The sequence below is a fragment of the Mytilus galloprovincialis genome, chromosome 2 (assembly GCF_965363235.1).
Source record: "Mytilus galloprovincialis chromosome 2, xbMytGall1.hap1.1, whole genome shotgun sequence".
Classification (NCBI taxonomy): Eukaryota; Metazoa; Mollusca; class Bivalvia; order Mytilida; family Mytilidae; genus Mytilus; species Mytilus galloprovincialis.
This window is the reverse complement of record NC_134839.1, coordinates 104,383,497-104,406,970: the sequence shown is the minus strand read 5'-3', so window position 1 is coordinate 104,406,970 and position 23,474 is coordinate 104,383,497. Positions and strand designations below refer to the sequence as shown.

The window sequence follows — 23,474 nt, the reverse complement described above, 5'->3', positions numbered from 1 at the left end:
CATTTTCCCGATTTGGTACAGGACATTTTAAGAAAAAATGGTGGGTTGAACCTGGTTTTGTGGCTAGTCAAACATCGCGCTTTTATGGCAATGTTAAATGAAATATTAAAATGACAACGTTACATGACAGGACTACAGTACAAATAAATTCAACTTGAGAACATTCAGGACAGAGAAATACTCAATAAATAATACAATAGAACATTTAGACATACTCATAGTTATCAAAGGTATAATTTAATGCGCCAGTCAACATAAGACTCATCAGTGACGCTCAGGTCAAAATAGTATAGAAAGCCAAACAAAGATAAGGGGACGACCATTTGATATTCTGGGGGGGGGGGGGGGGAGGGGGGCCAGGAGGATTTGTTTTTGGTCGGTTATTTATTTTGTAAACTAAGAGGACAGATTATTCATTTTCTGCACTATTGAAGCAAGATTTTTCATTTTCATTAAAGCAAAGGACTGATTATTCATTTTCACAACTTTATTTATGATATTCGAAAACATACAATTTTTAAATGATTTGTTTATTTGTATAGTCAAGACATTATGATCATTTAATCAGAATTAATCATCATCCTCTGCAGAAATTCAACTGTTAAATTCCCAACTGCATATACATATACGTATTAAACTTTGGTTGTAACTAGCCTCTTTTTAAAGTATTGGCAAATATATTTCGCCGAGCGGAGCGAGGCAAATTGTTTCTTGAAGGGTTTTGGAGCCACTGAAGGCCCAAAAAGCTATAAAACAAACGATCCAAATCATGTTTTCTGGGTGTTTCAAAGACCCTTTCTTAACCTGAAAATGCAAGTTTTGTTTTTTTTTGACAATATTTGGGTCTCAAAGCAAAATGTATAATTTTAGAGTAAGACTTAAGTTCTTAGGGACAACATCAAAAGACCAATGTGGTTGCTGCCCTTTCCTTCGATCACGAAATTACCAAACGGGACTTGCTCCCGGATTATTGGTTGTCATGTGTTACAAGACGCGTGCTTCAATTGGAATAGAAATTGTTAATCATTCACAAGCACTTTCATTCAATCCCAGTTGTGAAGGTATATTTCAATCTTCAATTTTAACAGTAGTGTTTAATGACGTTTTTTTTTTGTTGTTACATCATATTTCTTTTTTTTCTGTGTCTGTCTTTTTTCAAGTTTTGACTTGTTATTGCTCCCCTATGCATCTTCATTTTCCTTAGCTTTTTGTAGTCTGTTTATAATCTAGAAGATTTAAAATAAGTATAGAGAGTAACCTATGGGAAATTCTTCACTATCTGATGACCTTCACCTTATCGGTATGTTAAGTACTTTTGAACATCTATATATATATATATATATAATTGTTTATTTGTAATGAATAAAATGTGAAATATTAGATATTTATAATCTTCCTGGTGCTATATGTGTAGAAAATGTTTTTTTTCTTCGCCAAACGACATAAAAACTAAACAAATATTCGTACATATAGAAACAAATGGATTAAATTATAAAAAAGGGTTTTCTTTGAAAGCATTTATATTTTCTACATTTTGCGCAACCTTTCCAAATCATTAATGAATAAAATGTTCAAAACTTAATTAACCAGAATATCAATGTTTTTTACATACCAAGTCTTCTTCGAAATGGATGGCAACAAAAGTAGGCAGTTGGTACTTAAAACAGGTCGAGAACTCTAGATTTCCTGACGTCAGAATATATTTGCATAGTAATTTCTCAAACACAAGGCCAATATGGCCTTGGAAAACTGACCAATCGGGTCAATGAACTTCAATGCATTGTGGGCTACTACGAGTATACTACTACTTGAAAACACGTGGAATTAGTGGAAAAACGGTCAAATAATGTAGTGTCTGGGACTTTTTAAATAAATGTTTTTGCTATGCGAATATGTTTATTATAAAATATATAACATAATCTTCAATTTGCATGCTCAGATTAAAAAAGTATTGTTTACGGGCTTCACATTTCGACTTTCTTTTTCGCCTTGTAAAAGTAGTTGAACAGGTTTTTTCCATTGTTATGCATTGTACCTGTGCAATAATTTCGCGGCGTGATACAGTGATATTTCATATGAAGTGACCACTGTCCAATATGAACATTTTTTTAGCTCTTTTAAACCTGTATGAGTCTTTCCAAAATATTTCTGTCTCGAAAAACACGAAAACTGGCACTAAAACACTTCCATCTGTACTGGCCGGTGTGTAAACTTTTTATCAGGACCTGAACTAAAAGTAAGAACATCATAATATTCAGTATACTAAAAATAAATGTTAAAAAAATGGGGACGATAAATAGCTTCATATATTTGGATAGTTTCATCCATCGATAAAGTCCGTCTGTCGCTAATTTTATCCCAAAATATACCTCACAGGTATTTTTATCGTTCGGCTGCTGTCCTATTGAATAATTGACTTATGTGCAATATCTCCTATTATTTAAATCCTATGGGTCATAGTGGGTCCAAATTACCTATTAGTTTTTTTTCTAGAACGTGCTTTGTTTATAGAAATAAGAAGATGAGGTATGAGTGCCAAATGAGACATCTTTCCATCCAAGACACATTCTAGTAGAGTAAGCAATCATAGATTCAATGCTGAAAAGTAAGCTATACAAAGCTACTTTTGCATAGGTACTATGTCTGTACTAAATATTTGTATTACTGGAAATTTACTTTTAATATTTAGTACTATTTCTTTACTTTAAAACTATTGTAATATTTAGGTACTTGTATTTTACAGAGAAGAAATTTATCCAATAAATAAAAAAAAAAATACAATAGGTTTAGACCCAACGCTGCAATTTTCACAAAACATATCAAAGTTCCCACTTTGTCGCACATAAACATGGATAACACCATTAATAATAATAAACTTTATTGCCAAATAAAAAAAAAATAAACATGTTTGTGACAAACGGCATAAAAAAAACAAACAAAAACACTCATATTAATGATTTGATTAAGGTTGGCAAAAGTCCGAGTCCGTTAAAAAAATAAAAAAAATCCAATATCTCCATCAGAAAAAAAAAGAACTTTGCAAAGACGAAAACAAAATGAAATTACAGTTGCTTGCTTCACTACCTTCAGAACAAGGGGAACAGTTTGAAAGTCCCGAATACTGAAATATGTCAAAAACTTAACTTATAGGTTTTGTTAACACTGTCAGACAAGAATTTAAAAAGGTCTTGTGGTGCAGTTTTGATGAAATATGAAAGATGATATGGCTTTGTGCATGTTCTGTACCCGTCAAATTCTGATTAGGGAAATATTACTTAGTGTTCTACAGACGTCGGTAAATATTTCATATTATTATACTTCCTGTAAGAATGTCCTTCTATAGAAAAATTGCTCTATTTTTGCATAGTTTTTTAAAGAAATATATAGCGTTAACTGCACTATGCGAAAATAGTATGCCTTGCTGTTGCAACAGACTATTGATTTTCATGTCAATCATTGTCAATTTCACGTGCAAAGGCGGAGCTTAGTTGCTTTGACAGACAAGTAGGTTGGATTTATAAGCATGGCAAATAATAAACTATTACAATTGAACAATCAGGGGGAAATAGAAGATATATTCATTTAAATTTCTCTGACATTTTAAGAGACTTTAAATTACTGTAGTTTCTGTTAGAACGTTTTTGTTCTTTGTTTACTTCTGCTTACTGCCGTTGAAGCCAAAATTGTTTGAATACTTTAGAAGTAATTTGTTTACAGATAAATAGTAATTTTATGATCCTCTATCATTGTTTTTTTTGTAAGTTATTGAGTTATATGATTATTGTTTTTATACTGCAACTTAAATTAATAAAATCATAGCTTTTTTAATCGTAAAAAAAACCCTTTTGTATCCCGTAATGGACCTCTGATTGTGGAGAAAGTGTTCCATGATGAAATTGACATTATACAAAATATAGCTATGCTTCTATATTTAGGAAATAAACACAACTAGTTGCAGTATAAATACTTAATGAATGGCTATTATTTATTTTGAATTTATTGAACCATAAAATTAATTTTTGACTCTTCACATTGAATGTGAAGAGTCAAAAACTAATTTTATGGGTCAATAAATTCAAAATAAATTATTGCCATTCATTATAAATAAATTTCTATCAAAAATAAGGCTCAAAGAACTTTTTATATTATTTATATTAACAATAACAACGTACGTACACACACATGTTGGCGTATGAATACACAACGTCAGAGTGGGCGTGTCGCCATAAAAATTGACATTGAAAATAAAACTAATACTTTTAACCAATCAGAAGACAGCAAATACACCAAATTTATTTATATCTATATGCAGAGTTACATCAGAGACATATATATGTGTATATATGTCTCTGGTTACATAAAGCGCATTTTTTTTACACTGAAATACACTACTGTCACTATTCAAAATAGTAAACAGTCAGTATAATAATGATATTAATGTTGTGTTTAACATTGACTATGGAAAATAGTAGCCAGGGTTTGAGACAATAGTGCACTCCCCTTCGGGTCGTGCACTATTGTCTCTCACCCTGGCTACTATTTTCGCATAGTCAATGTTAAACACAACATTATTATATAAATTGAAAACCGCACCTTCTGAAAGACGTTTGTATACAAAAATAAGGAAATGGGATATGATTGCCAACGGGACAATTATCTACTTAAGCTCAAATGAAGTGGATGAAACTAATAACATGCAACCGTAATACCTTCAACAATGAGAAAAACTCAAACCGTATAATCGGCCAAAAATGGCCCGCTTGATGATTATACATTGTTGTTTCTTAAAAACATATGAACGAACACATGCTTATTGTCGATTTAAATTACTTTTTAATCATAAAAGAAGGTACAATATCATAAAAAAATTGTGAAAACCCCATCAGATATTTGACAAACTCTAAGTCTTCGCCTTTTTGTACGAACTCAAAATTCAAGCATCACACATTTTTCTTTAACTTTCTATACGAAGGTTGCTGCCCTCATAAATATTAGCACCAGCTGTTATCGACCGCTAACCTTAAACTAGTAAGTTTGTCGTATTGGTAATTGTGTTTTCACTGTTGTTTCGTTGCTGTCTGGTGGACGAATACCTCCGTGATAAACACCAAACATATAAATATAATTAATGGCTGTATATTACGTATATCGGGTAATTCAAACACTTGTTTCTTCGCATAGAAACAACTCCTCGTTAATCTGAGCATGGAACGAATACTTTATATTACGAACTATAAATGTGGATACATAAAATGAAAAACTTAGCTAAATTGTTAATCCCGCATTGCACGAAAAAATGTGTTGTATTTCAGTAAATAACACGTGTTCTTTGTTGATTGTAAACACGTAGTAGTCCATCATGCATTGTTACTCATTTAATGGATTAGTCAAAAACCCAGGTAAACATAAATTGCGTCACACGTAAATGAACAGTTACATGTGCGAGGACATAAGTATGCGAATTCCTGCATTTCCATATATGGTAGAGTTCCCGACCTGTTAAAAGAGATACTTACTTTATCAGGGTTCTACGAGTTTCGTGGTTTAAACCTATTTTCATACACTTCAAGAAGGTTGGGAAAATGATACGGCTTATAATAGTTTGATTTTAACAAAAAGAAATTGTTTTATTTTAAAATTATTATTATAAATTCTTAATGTATTTTTTTAAACTAATAAGTTTGTTTCAGACATACTCTGTAAATTCTGAAAAAAGATAAAATATGATTTCTAATACCTACTGGTGTGTGGCATCAGTGCTTCCCGTAACTAACAAATCTTCTTAAATGGTCTTACTATTATCAGTTATAGCATGGTATGTGGCATCATTGACATCCGGAACTAACAAATCTTCTTAAAGGGTCTTACAATTATCATTTACAACAATTTATTGACATTATTGTTTCAGTGGAAAAAATAGAAAAAGACCAATAAAAATCAATACTGGCAATAGGTTGATTTCATGAAAAAGAACACAATTTTTAATTTTGAAAACCACCCTTACATTTTTACTCTATCAATTTGTATCGTTGCTAGCGGGGTCGGTAGATTTAGAAAAGATTTCAGAAAATTTTACGGAAGGACGGATGAAGCACTCCTTAAGGTACAGTATACTAACTTTGAGTCACTGCTTATTCAATTACTGGACTGGAGTCTTTTTAATTATAATAGTTGTTATTTATTTGTATCGGATTACTATTACATGAAGGATCATTTTGAAATAATTTCTGTAGTCCCGTCCTGTTTTGTTGAGATTACGTCACTCACACTTAATTCTCCTTGTACTGCAATACGTACCATTATTTAAAAAATAAAACAAGTTAGAATTGTTTATAGTCCATTTATTTATTTCAATCATATAATGGACTGATAGATCATGGTTTATATTCGAAGATCATTTGTTACCTTTCAATATATAGGAAATTAAGTCTATTTATTTAATTTTAATAAGCATTTTGTTCGCTCTAAAAATTGCCACATCTCGAATTTGCATATCGGTACAAATGAGAATTCAGTGCTTTGGTTCTTTCTGCACTCAAAAATGCACGAAGAAGAAGGAATAAATTGAAATAATTGAAACGTTTGGAAAAAATTTCGTGTATAAGCAATAAACAGTCTAGACTTTAAAAAAAAATATATAAATAAATTTATTGTTCCAATAAAAATTTCGGGAGCTATCATTATAAATCATTGACTAGCTACTGCAAATAATTATCTACTAGAATACGTAATACCTCGTCAAGATAGAAAACACTCAACTTCCACTGCCGCGTTCTTTTTAGTAGAGGAATCATCAACGAAGCTCCATCCTAAGTGCTGAATGTGCAGACTAATGGAATAGTATAGTATTATAGTCTCAAGACAGTGAGTATTGTTTGTGTTTATACAATATTTGTCTTAGTTTGTTGTTCATAATACAATTACCTAAAAAAACACAGTAACATCAGTTAGTATTATTATTCAATGCAATGCAATAAATATTACATTGGTAATATTATTGGCATTAAAAACGTGCATTCACCTACATGCGCAAGGTTTTAACTCAAAGTTTACTGGTATACATATCGAGCGCTAAATTACTTGACTGCCATTGACACCTATAGTTGCTCTATTTTGGAGTTCTGTGTTAGTATAATATTCACGCAAGTGTCTGTTTAGACTCTGGATGATTTAGAACTTGATTTATCATTTTGATTCTTGTCACTCATTAGTAACCGCATGTCGCACTCAGATATGATTGTTACCCCAGAAAATATTGTCATGTTATTAGCTTTTTTGTACTTACTGTCCTGTCATTAATGGCTTTTAAATTCAAAAACATTAACAACTATAAGTATATAAGTATTTAACAAGCGCACTCTTGACGAAGCGTATCCGTAATGGGTAATATAATGTTAGCCATGGGTTAGAGTAAATTAACTCATTTGCATTAACCAATCCAAATCTGTCATTTTTTCATGTCGTACCAGTTAAATAAATTATATCTATACCAGGTATTAACCAATCGTCATTCTATGGTAGTGAACCTCACCTATTAATAACTTCACGGCTCAGCTAGCAAGCAAGCTAACCAAAGATATTGCATTTGCCTACACACTCAATGCAATCGGCTGTAAAGGGTTGCTGCTTACAAACGATATACTCAGTCTGTACTAAAGAAGATGTGGTATAATTGCCAATCAGAGAACTCAGCACTACAATAACAAGTAATTAAAAAATCATGTATCTAAGAATAAATTATTAATTAGTGCACATCCAACATCCATTGGATTTAGTGTTAAGACGTCATAAACAGTGAAAGAAAGAAAAACATGACCTTATGTCTTTTAACTGGTAATTTTAGATATATTGAATTTCGAATGAATAATAAATGTCAAATTCAGAAATTAATGTTGGTAATACAATTTAAAGTATTTAATCTTGAATTACGGAATTATAATCTTGAAATATCTTTCTGAGCTTTCTAATCAGACAGTTTAACGTTGTAATCAACTGTCTAAAACAAATCTTTTCAGATTGAAACATCTGACATTTTTGTACATATGAGAACCAACATCAATTCACCTATAACCATCAATCGAAAGTATTTTGTTAAAAAAAAAAAATAGTGAATGTTTTTTTTTCTACAACACACATTTCATACATTTTATTCTATGAAATTCGATGTCGTATATTTGTTTCGAGTATTCTTCTGTAAGTATGACCGTTAAATGGTCATATTATGTATGTAAAAAAAAAAAAAAAAAAAAAAAAAAAAAAAAAAAAAAAAAACAAACAAACGCTAAGGAATGCTCTTAACAAAAAGTAAAATCACAAAAATACTGAACTTAGAGGAAAATCAATACGGAAAGTCCATAATCACATGGCAAAATCAAATAACAAAACGCATCAATAACAAATGGACAAGAACTGTCATATTCCTGGCATTTTCAAATGTAGAAAATGGTGGATTAAACTTGGTTTTATAGCGCTAACCCTCTCGCTTTGATGACAGTCTCATCAAATTCCGTTCTTTTTACATTGATGCGTTAACTAAACAGACACAATAAATAAAATAGTCAAAATATGGGTACATCAGTCATCATCGTATAACAATTTTAAAAGGAACAATTTAACAGAACACAAAAAAACATCTATCTACAAACACATTCATTGATGTGTGTGTCTGACGTCAGAAAATTTAATACGTCACATACATTAGTCGTTCAATGTGCATACAAACAATTTTAAAATTTACATAGGCGATGTTAACAAAGTGATGTATTTTCAATGAATCCATATTAGTGCAATTGACAACCAGTAAGACACTTTTAACATTAAAAAAAAGCATTCCAATTTCTAATTTCAAATAAAAGTCTTGTAAGTAGCTCCAAGTTTATCAAAGAAATCAACTATTCCCTTTGTCAAAATGCATTATTTTGTGTTTTTTTTTTTATGTTTCTGAGTCATTTATTATAATATTTTATATTAAGATCGTTTTCCATGATATATATACATACTCTGTGGACCACCAGACCTCACTCAGTTTATTTTCACTGTTGTGTTTATAACTGACTAATGAGATATTTGAACGTCAATATACTCTCTTTATATTTATTTTCTATATCTGATAAACTATTTTCTGATAAAATACGTAAGAACAATAATATTATTATTTGTTATCAGACATAAAATGTGAGGTCTTATCTCCTCACAAATGATGTAGGTTATATCTAAACTATTTATAGATAGTTCAATAATCTTGAAACTGAATTATAGACTGGGGTTTTTATATCAAAAACATAAATATTTCTACTGTCATTATAGCAAGAATTATTTTTAGTACATTCCACATACTGCTACTGCTTTATATCGCCCAAGTGGTTATGCAAAAAATAGCATTTTCTATCGAATAGAACAAAGTATCGCACTCTTTCTTAAATCAACTGGGAGGAATGGCCTTGTTTGTTCTAAATGCAAATCTTGGTGCAGACGGGTGCTTTTAACAAAAATAAAATGAAAATCATTCTTTTAAAAGTTGATAAACTTATAAAACGTATTTTTACGAAGATCACAAATATAATGAAGACTTTACTTTATTATTGCTCATTGTTTGTTTCTTGGGGATGATGTCCCGTGGAGAAATAAAATCACTTAAGAGTGTACCTATTTCACTACAAGAATCTCTTAAATTTAAACGATAGTTATCACTAAAAATCTTTTGCAGCCGGGGTGAAAAAAATATAAATAATTCATTTATCGGTCAAAATTTTTACATAATTGGGATATCGAATGTCAGTACTCTTACTGAAGCACTAAATTGTACACTCAACAACTTGTTTCTTGTCCAGTGTCTTCGTGCGCATGTAAAACAAAAGGCGGGAGATACAAATTAGACAATCGAAGTTGTACACGCGAGAGAATTCTGAAACGAAGAAAGCACAAAAAAAAAAAATTAATAATATTAATTTGAATTGGTTTTGACATGCAGTAGATCGTGAGAGAATGTATTTTTCTAAGCGAATAGAATTGGATTATATAAAATTATAATGTAACGATCATGACTTCCGGTACTTATTTTAATCGGTTCGTCATGACAAAGATGTTTGACAAGTAACAAGCATTAGCCTGCCAGCTATTAACACCTTCTCTACGCATTCATCAAATACACATGCTGTAATAAGTGTCTGGAACGAATTCCAACTTACAATATATGTATAAACTGCATGTCTATAGAATATGCCAAATAGGACAAACACTCAATTTGAAGCAAGCACTCACTAATGCGTTAGAGTAATTTTAAGTACTCTCTTTAAACAATTTAAAACTGCATGTGATATAATAGTCAAGTGCAATAAACGTTGGAAAGTTGTCCTCGTCATTGATTAGGTTTTAAAGAATTGTTTATTCAGCATCGTTTATATCTTTTTACCATAAATACATTGCATTACGTACAGAAATGCACTTCTGGAAACTTTTACTGAGATTTCAAAAAGATTCTTTGAATTCATATCTGCTTGCAGAATCTTATTGTAGTTATATTGTTTTAAATAAACCTTTCATCTTTCACTAAGGAGAGTACACGGCGGATAATTTAAAAACGTTGAAGTTCAATTCTTGAAACAATAAGCAATAAATGTATCAAAAGGTCACAGCTAAGTGGTAACAAAGGTCTTTTCCAGAAATCGCCTTCATTGCAGAGTCTAATAATCATGTTCTATCGCCCGGAGAAGTCGCTTCTGACCCATTGCATTTCTTCTGTAATGGAAACGTCGCGTAGAGTTGATTTTGGAATTTGCCCACGTCACAAGATTGGTGACCCATTACTTATCTAACGCCGATGTAATAGTTTTTAGTACTGATTCACTACTTATTTTTAATCTAAGTTAGGGATTTTCATGGTGCTTGACTATGATTGAGTTAATAGTATCCATGTTCTCGTGAATTTGAGGTGAAGATCTGACCCACTACTTATAAAAAAAGAAGATGTGGTATGACTGCCAATGAGACAACTCTCCACTAGAGACAAAAATTACACAAAAATAAACAGCTATAAGTCACTGTTCGGCCTTCAACAATGATTAAAGCCCATACCTTTATGGTCAGCTATAAAAGGCACCGAAATGACAATGTAAAACAATTCAAACGAGAAAACTAACTGCCTTATTTAGATGTGACCGAGTTCAGGGTTTTCCATGTTTAGTTGACCCGTTACTTTTCTAACCATCGATGTAATGGTTTTGCATGCGTTAGTGGCCCGTTACTTATCTATTATTTTGGTAAGAGATTTTCGTGTTATGCTGACCAATTACTTAGCTAGCCCTGAAGACATGACTTTTGTGGGTTTTCAAAAAACGGGTAAGACTCTTACTTTGCTTCGGAGGGTTATGTTTAAAAGCGTTATTAAATGAGGGTACTAGTATTTATAACTACGTAATAGTACCTAAGTAATATATGTTTATGTTTTGGCAACCCATTACTTACCTCAGTTTTAGAATAAAATGCTTCCGCGGCAACTTTTTTAGAAGTAAACTAGACAATTACTAGTACCCAAACCGTCTTGTGGTAGTTTAACTATTTCCAGATTTTATTCGTATCAAAATTAAAATCTTTCAGAGTTTACCATCATAATTCAATATGAAAAGGTAAAATCAAATGTAATTGCTTATATGCTTGTCAGTCACAAGATATAGGTCTACGAGAGGTCAACTGTCTTATCTTTAAAAGCAATTCAAATCTTTGAATCAACAATGTCGTAATTGTTTTATAATTATGTGAAAGTCATAATGTGATTCAGTACATGACTTCTTTGTACTTCGTGAATAATAACCAACTGGAGTATGGTATGAATAAGTGAAAAAATCTTGAACAGTTAAAAAGCATATTGAAAAGTTTAACAATCCCCAACAGAACATTTATGACAAAACGCTGTTAGCCAATCGGTGTGGATAATGAATCACAGTATTAACAAGTCATAATCACTTACTAAGAGAGAAAGAATATAAACAAGTGTAATAATTAGTAACTTTGCATCTGGAGACTGCCAGAAAGCTTTTATTTCACCACGGGCATTTCAAAAATGCAGAGTATTGCCAATGTTATACTTAAGTGGCAGTTTTGAAATTTTATCATCACCTAATGCCTTTAAATAGATAAAACACTTTCACACAGAACTTAAATCTGAAGTAACGTTACAACAGTACCAACAGAATAAGTTCTGACAAAACGGTCTTAATTGGATGCTTGAAACAATACAACAGCAGGCAATTGTGACAAAATGATAGTTTAAATTTACATGAGGACTTCTATACATGCAAGCTGCTAACAGGTACGTCTTTTTTTAGTTTTCATCATTAAAACAGCATGATCCATATATTTGTACACCAGTAGGTTTAGATTGTTAATTCAAAAGTCAGTAATCTTGCAAATGATTCCGTTTTAAAACTCAGACAAAGTGAGCTCAGATAGTTCCGACTGATATATACCATTTTTGTCTGACGCCCCAAAATGTTCCTATAGGTTATCAAAACCAGGAAAACGGTGTCCCATGATATGGTCAGGGCTGAATTTTGGATGGCTCAAATATGGATACAAATTAACTCGGTCATGGGTAATTAATGGGTCACTGAAACATAAAAACCAAATAACTCGGCACTTTACAGCTTGCTGTTCGGGGTGAGCTAAGGTTTCGTGTTGAAGACTATACTTTGACCTATAATGGTTTACTTTTATAAATTGTTACTTGGAGAGAAAGTTGTCTCATTGTCACTCATACCACATTTTTCTTATATCTATGTTATCTGCATTTTTCCATATGACTAATTGTTTGTCTAATGTTTACCTGCTGAAGAAGGTCATACAAAGAAAATCACCTGTCAGCACCTTTTTCTGTGAGCTCAATATTTCGATATGAATTATAGTAAAACTTTGGTACGACAAATTTAAGTTCTACTGATTCTTAGTTATTCCCTAACATATACAATAAATCGATGTCATATTGTGTACCGTATATATCTAAAGCCCGTGTATGTTATTGGCGAGTACCATACATTACAGACTCAGTATTATAGTTGCGCCACTCTGAAGCAGATTTCTGCTGCATTATTTCACAGCAACAAAATGTCATAGCTTCTTGATATTTGGCACCAAGCTTCATCTGGCTATGACACCATGTCACAGATTTTCATTACTCTTGGTGCTCTACTTGCTGTTTACGAAACATGTCTTTTAAATGTCAAGTAGTTAAAAGCGCTTTTTTATGTTTTTTTTTTTTGTGTATGTATTGTTTAGCTTTGCATGTCCTGATTTTGAGTCATGGATGGACACCACATACCCGTTGTTTTTCTATTACATATATGAAATGTTCGTGCCAGTTTGATATGCAACTACACCTCCTACCATCTTGTATTATGAAATAATGCTCCAACTTGTTATGTCCTACTGTGCGACATGTTTTCATTCTTTCCCTGAACAATTGCGTTAACATTGAGCGAGTTAGACATCTGGTGTGAGCCAAAACTCCGTGTTGAAGACCGTATCTTGCTCTGTAATGGTTTAATTTTACTAATTGTTACTTGGATGGAGAGTTGTTGTCTGATTAGCACTCATATCACATCTTCTTATATCTATCTTTTATACTTGTTTAACACTTGTTTGCATTTATAGGTAGAAAGTAAATAATTATCGCATAACACTTTTATATGAAAAAGATTAAATGAAAACGTAGGAAATGTGCAACTTATGTACGGTACGGTTTGTGAAGACTGTCGGAATATACAACGAACACAATAATCGTGTGTTTCTTTTCTTTTCGTTTGTACGGGTATGAAAGTGTGCAAATGATCACATATGTTACTATCAAGTGAATGCATGAGCTTGTAGTTAAAAACAACAGTATATTATTTATTGTCAGATTTGACTGCAACATTACAAACTTAATATATTTTTCAAACATAATTAAGCATACTTGAATAGGAATAAGATGCATTGCCTTTGCTTCAAGTGATTAGTTGCAGATCATTTAATTAACACTAAAAAGTAAAACGTTTTCTTCGTCAAAATTGTTAAATCGTGTCTTCGAGTAATTACATTGTCGATTCAAAATTAAATATATGTAATAAGCATTATATTGTTTCGTGATATAGCAATTGAACTGTCATTACTACTTATAAATTATAAACGTTCACTCTATATGTGCCTGTACATTGTTGGAGTTACCCTGCATCTGTTGTTCAATGTGTTTTCGGCAACGTACACTATCTCCGCTCTAGCCAAAGCCATTGAATGGTGTTAATTTAAACATCATGCTCTGCGTTAGAAAAAAAATACAAATTATGACATAGACTTAAAGAACAACAATAAAAGAGATGTTCTTTTGTTTCGAGTTTTCTCAAGTGTTTGTTGGCATTGTTTGTCCTGGATTACTGAACCTTAGCCCATTCTTCTCCAAGGAGTTGAATTTGGTATATACTTGACATACAAAAAACTCTGTCGACTGACAATTATATTTATTAATTGTTTTACTCCATTTCTTTACAATTCTGCTTAATTGAGATATACTCATTTGGGAGCCCTGTAGTGTAGCAGACACCACGCACACTTCTTGTCATGACAATACTAAATATTTCATCCAACTCATGTTTCATGAGTACTTTTGTGGAACAGCGAACACTTTGAGTGTACAATTTTTCATATTTCATGATTTCTTTTAAATAACTGTTTAATCCTTTGATAGACATTTTTTTTATTATTTTTTTGATCGAGGGGAATTTCACCAGAAGAGTGAATTATAGAATTTGACAAGCAATTTTCAGCTTATTAGCAGGTTATGTTAAACCACTGCACCTATTTGACTGGATGCTAATTTGATGAACTACGTCTGTTTGATCATCTTTAGATATACATGACTGTGATAAATTAGTCTTTCACAAGAACACGGTGTCTACATGTATAATTAAAACACTGGCATGTATTTTTAAGATGAGAGCAGTGTACGAATATATATATATATATATATATATATATAAGTACTTTATTATGATTACAATCAATTTGGTATCAAACCAGAATCAAAGAATGCTAATACATTAATCCAAAAGGATTACATGTAAAGTGGATTTTAATAGGTCATTCTTATTTTTCTGTCAATAAAATACCGACGAAAAGGGTTTTCTTTGTCCGGCCCTATTTGTCACTCTTCTTCTGGATACCGCAAAGAATATATATATATATGCAATGGTTACATTAGAATAAGATCCTTGTGATCGTTAGAATATTTCGGTTTGTACCAACCAGCTGACTCATTTAACATGCCAATATAAATCCAATTAGTTACTCTATGACTATCAAATGCATCAAGTGGCCTCGGTGGCCGAGTGGTCTAAGTAGTTACTACTGTAATCACTAGCCAGTCTACACGGAGGTTGTGATTTCTAACCCCGCTCTTGCCAGTGCACTCGACTCCAATCTTAATTGACTAGGATTTTCAGTTTTGCGAAGGTCTGTGGTTTTCTCCGGGCACTCCGGTTTCCTCCACCAATAAAAACTGGCCGCCACGAAATAGCCTAAGTGCGGTGCTTATAAGTGGCGTTAAAACACCAAAAATCAATCAATCAATCAAATGCATCAAATTATGATCTACATGTATATAGATAACTATAGAATACCTCAATGTCATATTTTAAAAAGGGTCTGAGTCAAATCAGTTTTAAGGGTATCTATCATGATATAATCTTTTTGATTTTGCCGTCGTTGAATAAATACTTTCTATACTACAGACATTGCATAATTTCTATACTTATGTTGGCATTGAATAGTCTGTAAATCACCGCATTCTTAGCTTAGCAATAACAAACTGCAAAGCGCAGCATGAAATAATCTCTAAGATATAGATATATTTTTATAGATATGTAAAGTATTTTGATTTTGGTAAGATACGAGCGGTATAATAGACACTTTCCTTGACTTACAAACTGTTATAGGTTATGTAAAAAGAGATGGAGCTATTATTATCTTTCATAGCGTATTGGTGTTGATTTGTCTGTCAGAGCTGTATCATTGATAACACCATCATAAATATCAAACATACAAATTAACGCAAAATACTAAATAGGTAGCCAAGAAATCAGTTGAAAATTATGAAATGAATTGACCTGTCTTGTGGTTTTTATGAGATATAAAACTGTATGAATATGTGCCATTTATAAATGCCATCGTTCATGTCTAATTGATCTTTACACTAAATCTGTCTACAGATTTGAAGCATTTCTCAATAGAAGCACTTTGTATTTTCAATAAAATTTATGTGAAAGATGTTGAAAGTTATACATATTTAAATCTGTTCGAGACACTGGGTGAATGGAACAATTAGGAACCCACAACCAGCAGAGGCATCGACCAAAAGGACAGTGATGTCCTTATATTCTTTATTTGTTAGCTTGTAGAAGTGAATAGTTTTTGCTGTTTGATGCAAATGTGCATTAAAAAAGGGGTATTCGAACGAAATATCAGTCATAACAATCGTTTTATTATTGTGTATTAAACCATACTTTTAATGTAAAAGAGCCAAAGATTATGTGGTGTCCATCCATGACACATCAGCACACGAACAACAAAGCACAAACAACACACCTCCACACTTAACGCGAAGAAAAACCGCGAACAACAAAGCACAAACAACACACCTCCACACTTAACGCGAAGAAAAGCGCGAACAACAAAGCACAAACAACACACCTCCACACTAAACTCAAAGAAAAGCGCGAACAACAAAGCACAAACAACACACCTCCACACTAAACGCGAAGAAAAGCGCGAACAACAAAGCACAACAACACACCTCCACACTTAACGCGAAGAAAAGCGCGAACAACAAAGCACAAACAACACACCTCCACACTAAACGCGACGAAAAGTGCGAACAACAAAGCACAAACAACACACCTCAACACTAAACGCGAAGAAAAGCGCGAACAACAAAGCACAAACAACACACCTCCACACTTAACGCGAAGAAAAGTGCGAACAACAAAGCACTAACAACACACCTCCACACTAAACGCGAAGAAAAGCGCGAATAACAAAGCACAAACAACACACCTCCACACTAAACGCGAAGAAAAGTGCGAACAACAAAGCACAAACAACACACCTCCACACTAAACGCCAAGAAAAGCACTTTTACTGCGGTTCTTCGTATTAAAGTCACAGTGAGGCAAGATGCATAAAAAAATCCCACCTTTACATTAGTGTTCTGTACCCTCTTAGTAAACCTTTTTTCTGCCACAACAGACTAAATGCCGTATTACTTTTTTTTACTCTTAGGTTAAAAAAAACAACATTGACTTTGTAACACATGTAAAGCCTGTTTTTTTTTTAATTTGCAACTTTTAATTACACTTCAAATGCATTTAACTGAACTGCTTTGAATTAAAATTAGGTTTATTCTGAGAACACCGTCATTAAAACGGTAAATATAGAAAACTGATCAACCTAAATTTAACGTTTCCATCAACAGATGCATGGATTGTGTATATATTTTAGGTTCATTTTAACAAATTGAAAAAAATGTTGTATACAAATAGCTTGTACATACCTCTGAAAATAGAAAGTGTTTATAAATTTTATAATTATTTAATTTTCATTTTACTTTGGAATTCTGGTGTTAATTTGCCACGTGCGAAATCTGCACTTCTTTGTGGTTAAATTGAAATTACATTTGAATTTTGAGCATAGCATCACGCACACAGTTTTTTTTTATTAGCTAACTTATATATAATAACCATTCATTTATATGCTTAGCTTACTTTACTGGCATACGAATGTTGGGTTACGTATGTAACTTACTTTCATAACTTAATACTTTACTGTGAGGCCGTCGGTTATGATTATAGTTAAAAATGAATATGCCGTTATCATTTGTAGTAATAACGATATAGCTATATATATGTTGTAATATCGACATCTTATGTTGTAATAAAGACTTATTCCCGGCTTAGTAAAATATTGATTAAAGATATCATGGATAATCTACAGAATTCTGTTTTCACAAGGAACAACCATGAAACTAAGGAAAACGTGCGTGCAGTTACCAGGTGTAATGGGTAGCAGCGGTCAAATATATGGGTTATAGCAACACCCAGGTGATATGGGTTTTGTGACGACGTGCGTTAACCAATCAAAATCCTAGAAATATACTAAGCCGGGAATATCTTGTATTATTCCTACATGATATCTGGTATTATGTTGACCAAAATATTATTAGATTTGAATGAACTCAACAAGTAACATTTGTATTTAAATTTTCTATGAATCCTGATTGTTTTGTTCACTTTTACAGCTACCAACTAATTACTTACTTTTGAATTTAGCTCTGAAAAATTGTAAACTTATTGCATCATGTATAATGATCAGCCATGTAACAGTCTAATCCAGAATTGTACATGGGATCTGTTATCTATTTCTACGTGTTTTTTTTTCTCTTTCAAATCTTCAATATTATTGAATTAAATATCTATCTCTTTATTACAGGGCAACCACCACAAATGGATGCAATATATTTTTATACCTTATTCATGGTTATGTCAATTTCATCCACCCTACAATTTGGTTCTTTTCCTGCCATACAAACAGACTTGGAAAGATTTAAAAAGCTTGCAGCTATAAAAGTGAGAATTCTAAATAAGATAGGACTAAACGATCGACCATTCGTCGGGAAACCTATAGCATCAGGACATGTGACTGGAAAATTATTCGGTCGTCGTCCTATTAAAAAAGATGTAAATCATGTGAATAAACCTAGAGGCGAATACTATGCTGAAATACAGGAAGTCGTTAGCCATTCGCAGATTCCAGGTAAATATAAAGAGAGAAGAATGATACCAATTGTACAGAGACATTCAAACTAAAAAAATCGAAAACAATTTTGGTACATACATTAGTTCGTTAGTTTTTTTCGTTTGAATTGTTTTACATTTGTCATTTCGGGGCCTATTAAAGCTGACAATGCAGTATTGGCTTTGCTCAAGGCCTTACGATGACTTACAGTTGTTAATTTTTGTATAATTTGTTATCTTGTGGAGAGATGTCTAATTGGCAATCATAGCACATCTTTTTTTATATTGACAACGCCATGGCAAAAAAAAAAAAAAAACCCAAAAAAAAACACGAAACATCAACACCAACACACAAACACGACACAGGAAACTAAAAGTTTATTACCGCAAACCCAACTAAACATCCGGGTTGATCTCATCAGCTTTGGAAGGGTAAACAGATCCTGCTCTGCATGTTTCACCTGTAGAATTGCTCGAATAAGTCGACGAGATGTGTCAATTTAACAGTTACCAGTAAATAGTTTTTACAAAAAATGGTATCAGATAATTTAAGTCGATGGAGAGACACTAAGGGTATTAGATATATAGATGTATCTTGGAATAAACAAAAAAATAAGCATTGCAGGTAGCAAACACATTTCAAAGAAGTCTTTATAAATACGAAAAGTCAATGATGCACAAACCAAAAAAAAAAAAAAAAGGTTAACAGAAACGGACAAAACATTCCATCTAATGATACCTTATTCATCACTAAATTATTGTATATTGAATACTTTTAATGTTTGATTATTTCTACAGAGAATCTGAGTGATGCTAACGTTGTGCTGTTCAAAGTTGTACAAGACAATCAAGGTCGTCAGCTAGAGGTGACTAGTGCTGACCTTCTGGTGAAAATCAAATATAAACGGAAGAAGAAGGGAAGCAATGGAAGACGTAAAAGATTGAGAGTCAGAACTATATTCTTAAAGCTATCGACTTTAGACACGGAGGGGAAACCTAGTACAGTCGTAGCTTCCGTTACAACCAGAATAAAGAGAACAAAATGGCTAAAAGTGGCCGTCCCATCAAAGGTTATAGAAAACGCAATGAAAAGAGACGATCAAAATTTATACTTACATTTAAATTGTGTCGGATGTGATCATAGAGCTCAACTTATTCTAATTAATGGTGGAAGGAATAAAAAGAAAAGGAAAAATCGCAGGAAATCTAAAAAGACAAGGGATAAAATGAGAGACTTAAAAATCAAACGACCTCGGCGAAAGCGGAGATTAAATCGTACAAGACCTTTTCTTATTTTACATACTAAAGTGAAAACTTATATTCGTTCAAAGAGAGAGACATCAATATGTGCAAATAACTCTGCATGTTGCATGGATAATTTATTAGTTGATTTCAAAACTATCGGGTGGTCCGATTGGATCATTGCACCGAAATCGTTTGAAACAGGCGTATGTGAAGGCACATGTACAACTAACAGTACATGTTCCGAAACAAAAAGTACACATTTAAGGATAGTATATTATGATAACAATGGCAATATAATTTTCACATCTCTCCCTAATATGATTGTAACTGAATGTGGCTGTATAAGTGTAAAATGAGACAGTGAGAGTGCTAAACTCTTTTATTCTTTTATGGTTTATGAAATATAGAAGGTTAAAGGTATTATAGATAGATAATTCCACAGAATTACACTTGTTTTTTGGCAACAAAGCAAACACCATTCCAAAGAATTCAAATTAAATAAATCAGATAATAAAGAGAAGTTTTGTTATGTTTTGTTTAAGTGGATCGATTAATTGTACGAGGTCTCTACATTTGAAAGCGGACACGTATTTTTATAATTTTTCGAAACTGGCAAATATTATTTGTTTTCTGAAACCGACAATAGATAGAAAACGTGGTCTGATTGTTCACAATTATAGTTCACCGTACGGACTTCAACAATGACCAAAACCCATACTTCATAGTAAGCTATACAATATCCCGAAATGACAATTTAAACATCAAAAATAGCGTCAGGATGTATACACATGACAATAACGAAAACCAAATTAAATTAAACGGCAACCACTGAATTACAGGCTCCTGGTTTTGGACAGGCATATATAGAATGTGGCGGGGTTAAACATGTTTGCTGGTGCCAAACCCTCACCCTGACCTGGTACAGTAGTGTCCCTGACCAGGGACAGCAGTAGTACAACATAAGAAATACTATACTAATTAGTTGAAAAATGTTTGACTCATCAGATCGAAAAAAAAAAAAAAAAAACACAAATCAACCACCAAAATACAATAAACACAAAGAAAGTACTCATAATTACTGAAAGCCAGTTCAAAGCCAATAACTACTAATATACAAATCATGTATCGAAATAAAGACTAGAAAATTAACCAGTACAAATCCAAAATACAATGGATTTAGTGTAAAATCATCATTTACAGTCAGAGAAAAGCATGAACTTTAGCAAATCCAGAATATAGGTATCGACAGATTGTAGGACCGTGAATGTGCATATGTGTATAATAAATAAAGGCAACAGTAGTATACCGCTGTTCAAAACTCATAAATCCATGGACAAAAAACAAAATCGGGGTAACAAACTAAAACTGAGGGAAACGCATTAAATATAAGAGGAGAACAACGACACAACATTAAAATGTAACACACAGAGAAACGGACTAAGCATTAGACAAAATCCTGTGAGAATAACAAATATAACATCAAAACCAAATGCATGAATTTGGGATAGATAAGTACCGCGACACGTCTTATAGTAATGTGAATTCACACTACAAAATAAGAGAAAACAAACGACACAACGGAAACACAACGTTAAAATGTAACACACACAGAAACGAACTATAATATAACAATGGCCATATTCCTGACTTGGTACAGGACATTTTTAAAGGAAAACATGGTGGGTTGAACCTGGTTTTGTCGTATGCCAAACCTCCCTCTTTAATGGCCATATGAAATATAACATTAAAATGACAACATAACATTACAGGACTACAATATAATTAACATAGGAGAACATAATTGACAAAGAACAATAATAACAATAATATTCAGTTGCGTTGATTCTCTGAATGTTGTACACTTATCAATCTTGTAGGCAATGACTGCAAAACAAGTATAATTAAATATGATAAACTATGCGGTGTAAAAAATGTCATGACTACTTTTTCACCAAGTGTCAAAGAAAGAGGGACGAAAGATACCAGAGGGACAATCAAACTCATCAATCGAAGATAAACTGACAACACCATTGCTAAAATTGAAAAAGACAAACAGACAAACAATAGTACACATGACACAACATAGAAAACCAAAGAATAAGCAACACGAACTCCACCAGAAACTAGGGGTGATTCCAGGTGCTCCGGAAGGGTAAGCAGATCCTGCTCTACATGTGGCACCCGTCATGTTGCTCATGTTATAACAAATCCGGTAAATAGTCTAATTCGGTAGGTCACATTCATGAAAGGGAAGGGGATTGTAGTTACGACGTAAGGAACATATCCGATATCATCTGTAAAACGGTTATTCCAGAACTGTCAACCAACTCGTGATGGCGTCCGTAAAATTTACGAAGGAATGATTTCAACTTTACTATTTGGAACTCTTGGTTTAATAGCTTCCTTGTGAGCAGCAACCTTCTATCAAGACAATCTTGATAGGAAATACAAGCACGAAATTTCGTATCAATTGGGAGATATATACACCGTATGTAGGTTCTGCTGTAATGTTGCTACTTAGAAATGGAAAGTTCACTACTAGCTGAAATCATCTCTTTTGTCGTAAAATTTTGTTTTCAACTGACCCTCATTGTCAATTTCTAGATGTAAGTCAAGATATGAGGCCGAATTAACTGTATCTGTTGTATCCTTTATATCCAGTACGGTGGGATAGATGCGTTCAACATAGTCACCAAATTTTGAATTTGAGAGTACATCATTTATATAGCGGAAAGTAAAGTTAAAGGATATTGCTAACTTCTAATCTTTCTTGCTAAGAAATTCCTGTATGAAGTCAGCCTCATAATAATAATAAAAAAAACAAAACAAGTCGGCAAGAAGAGGGACAAAATTGGTTTCCATTGGAATGCCGCCAATCTGTTGAAAAACACGTCCTCCGAACGTAACACATATGTTGTCAATCAAGAAATCAAGCATCTTGATAATGTCAGTTTCAGGGAATTTTTTGTTTGAATCAGAGTGATCCTTTACAAAATAGGATTTATCAATCTCTAAGACAAGATACATGTGTCTACGTTGGCCATTCTTTTTTTATGAAACAAAGCAATACCAACTCTTTCAATTTGTCTTTTAGTTTGGAATGTGGAGTACTTGTGTAAAGTGTAGAAAAGTCAAATGTTTGAATACTATTGCAAGATGAAAGAGAGTTACATTGTATGTACCCTAAAAGATCTTTGGAATTTTTTAATATCCACATCTGATTTACGCCAACTCTAGAATAGGCAGTTTCACAATAACTTGAAGCCCGGCTTTGATTGCTGATAAAACAGAGGTTAATAGTTTAGAAAGAGGTTTCGTGGGCACTTGGAAGACCCAGCAATATATACTGTTGTTTGTAAGGACACTTATGTACTTTAGGTATCCAATATATTGATACAAGATCCAGTTCTTCATCTT

General features: G+C 32.6%; 1 protein-coding gene across 2 annotated transcripts; it reads left to right on the top strand.

Moving 5' to 3' along the window:
- The first annotated feature begins 6,751 nt into the window (after positions 1-6,751).
- LOC143065222 (inhibin beta B chain-like) lies at positions 6,752-20,577 on the top strand. Of its 2 annotated transcripts, none has more exons than XM_076238659.1 (3): positions 6,752-6,864; positions 18,508-18,831; positions 19,611-20,577. In XM_076238659.1, the coding sequence occupies exons 2-3, from the start codon at positions 18,522-18,524 to the stop codon at positions 20,411-20,413; spliced, it is 1,113 nt and encodes a 370-aa protein (XP_076094774.1). In that variant the 5' UTR covers positions 6,752-6,864; positions 18,508-18,521; the 3' UTR covers positions 20,414-20,577. The 2 variants fall into 2 exon arrangements, with proteins under 2 accessions (XP_076094774.1, XP_076094775.1); XM_076238660.1 differs by lacking the exon at positions 6,752-6,864 and adding an exon at positions 12,152-12,307.
- Positions 20,578-23,474: the final 2,897 nt, after the last annotated feature.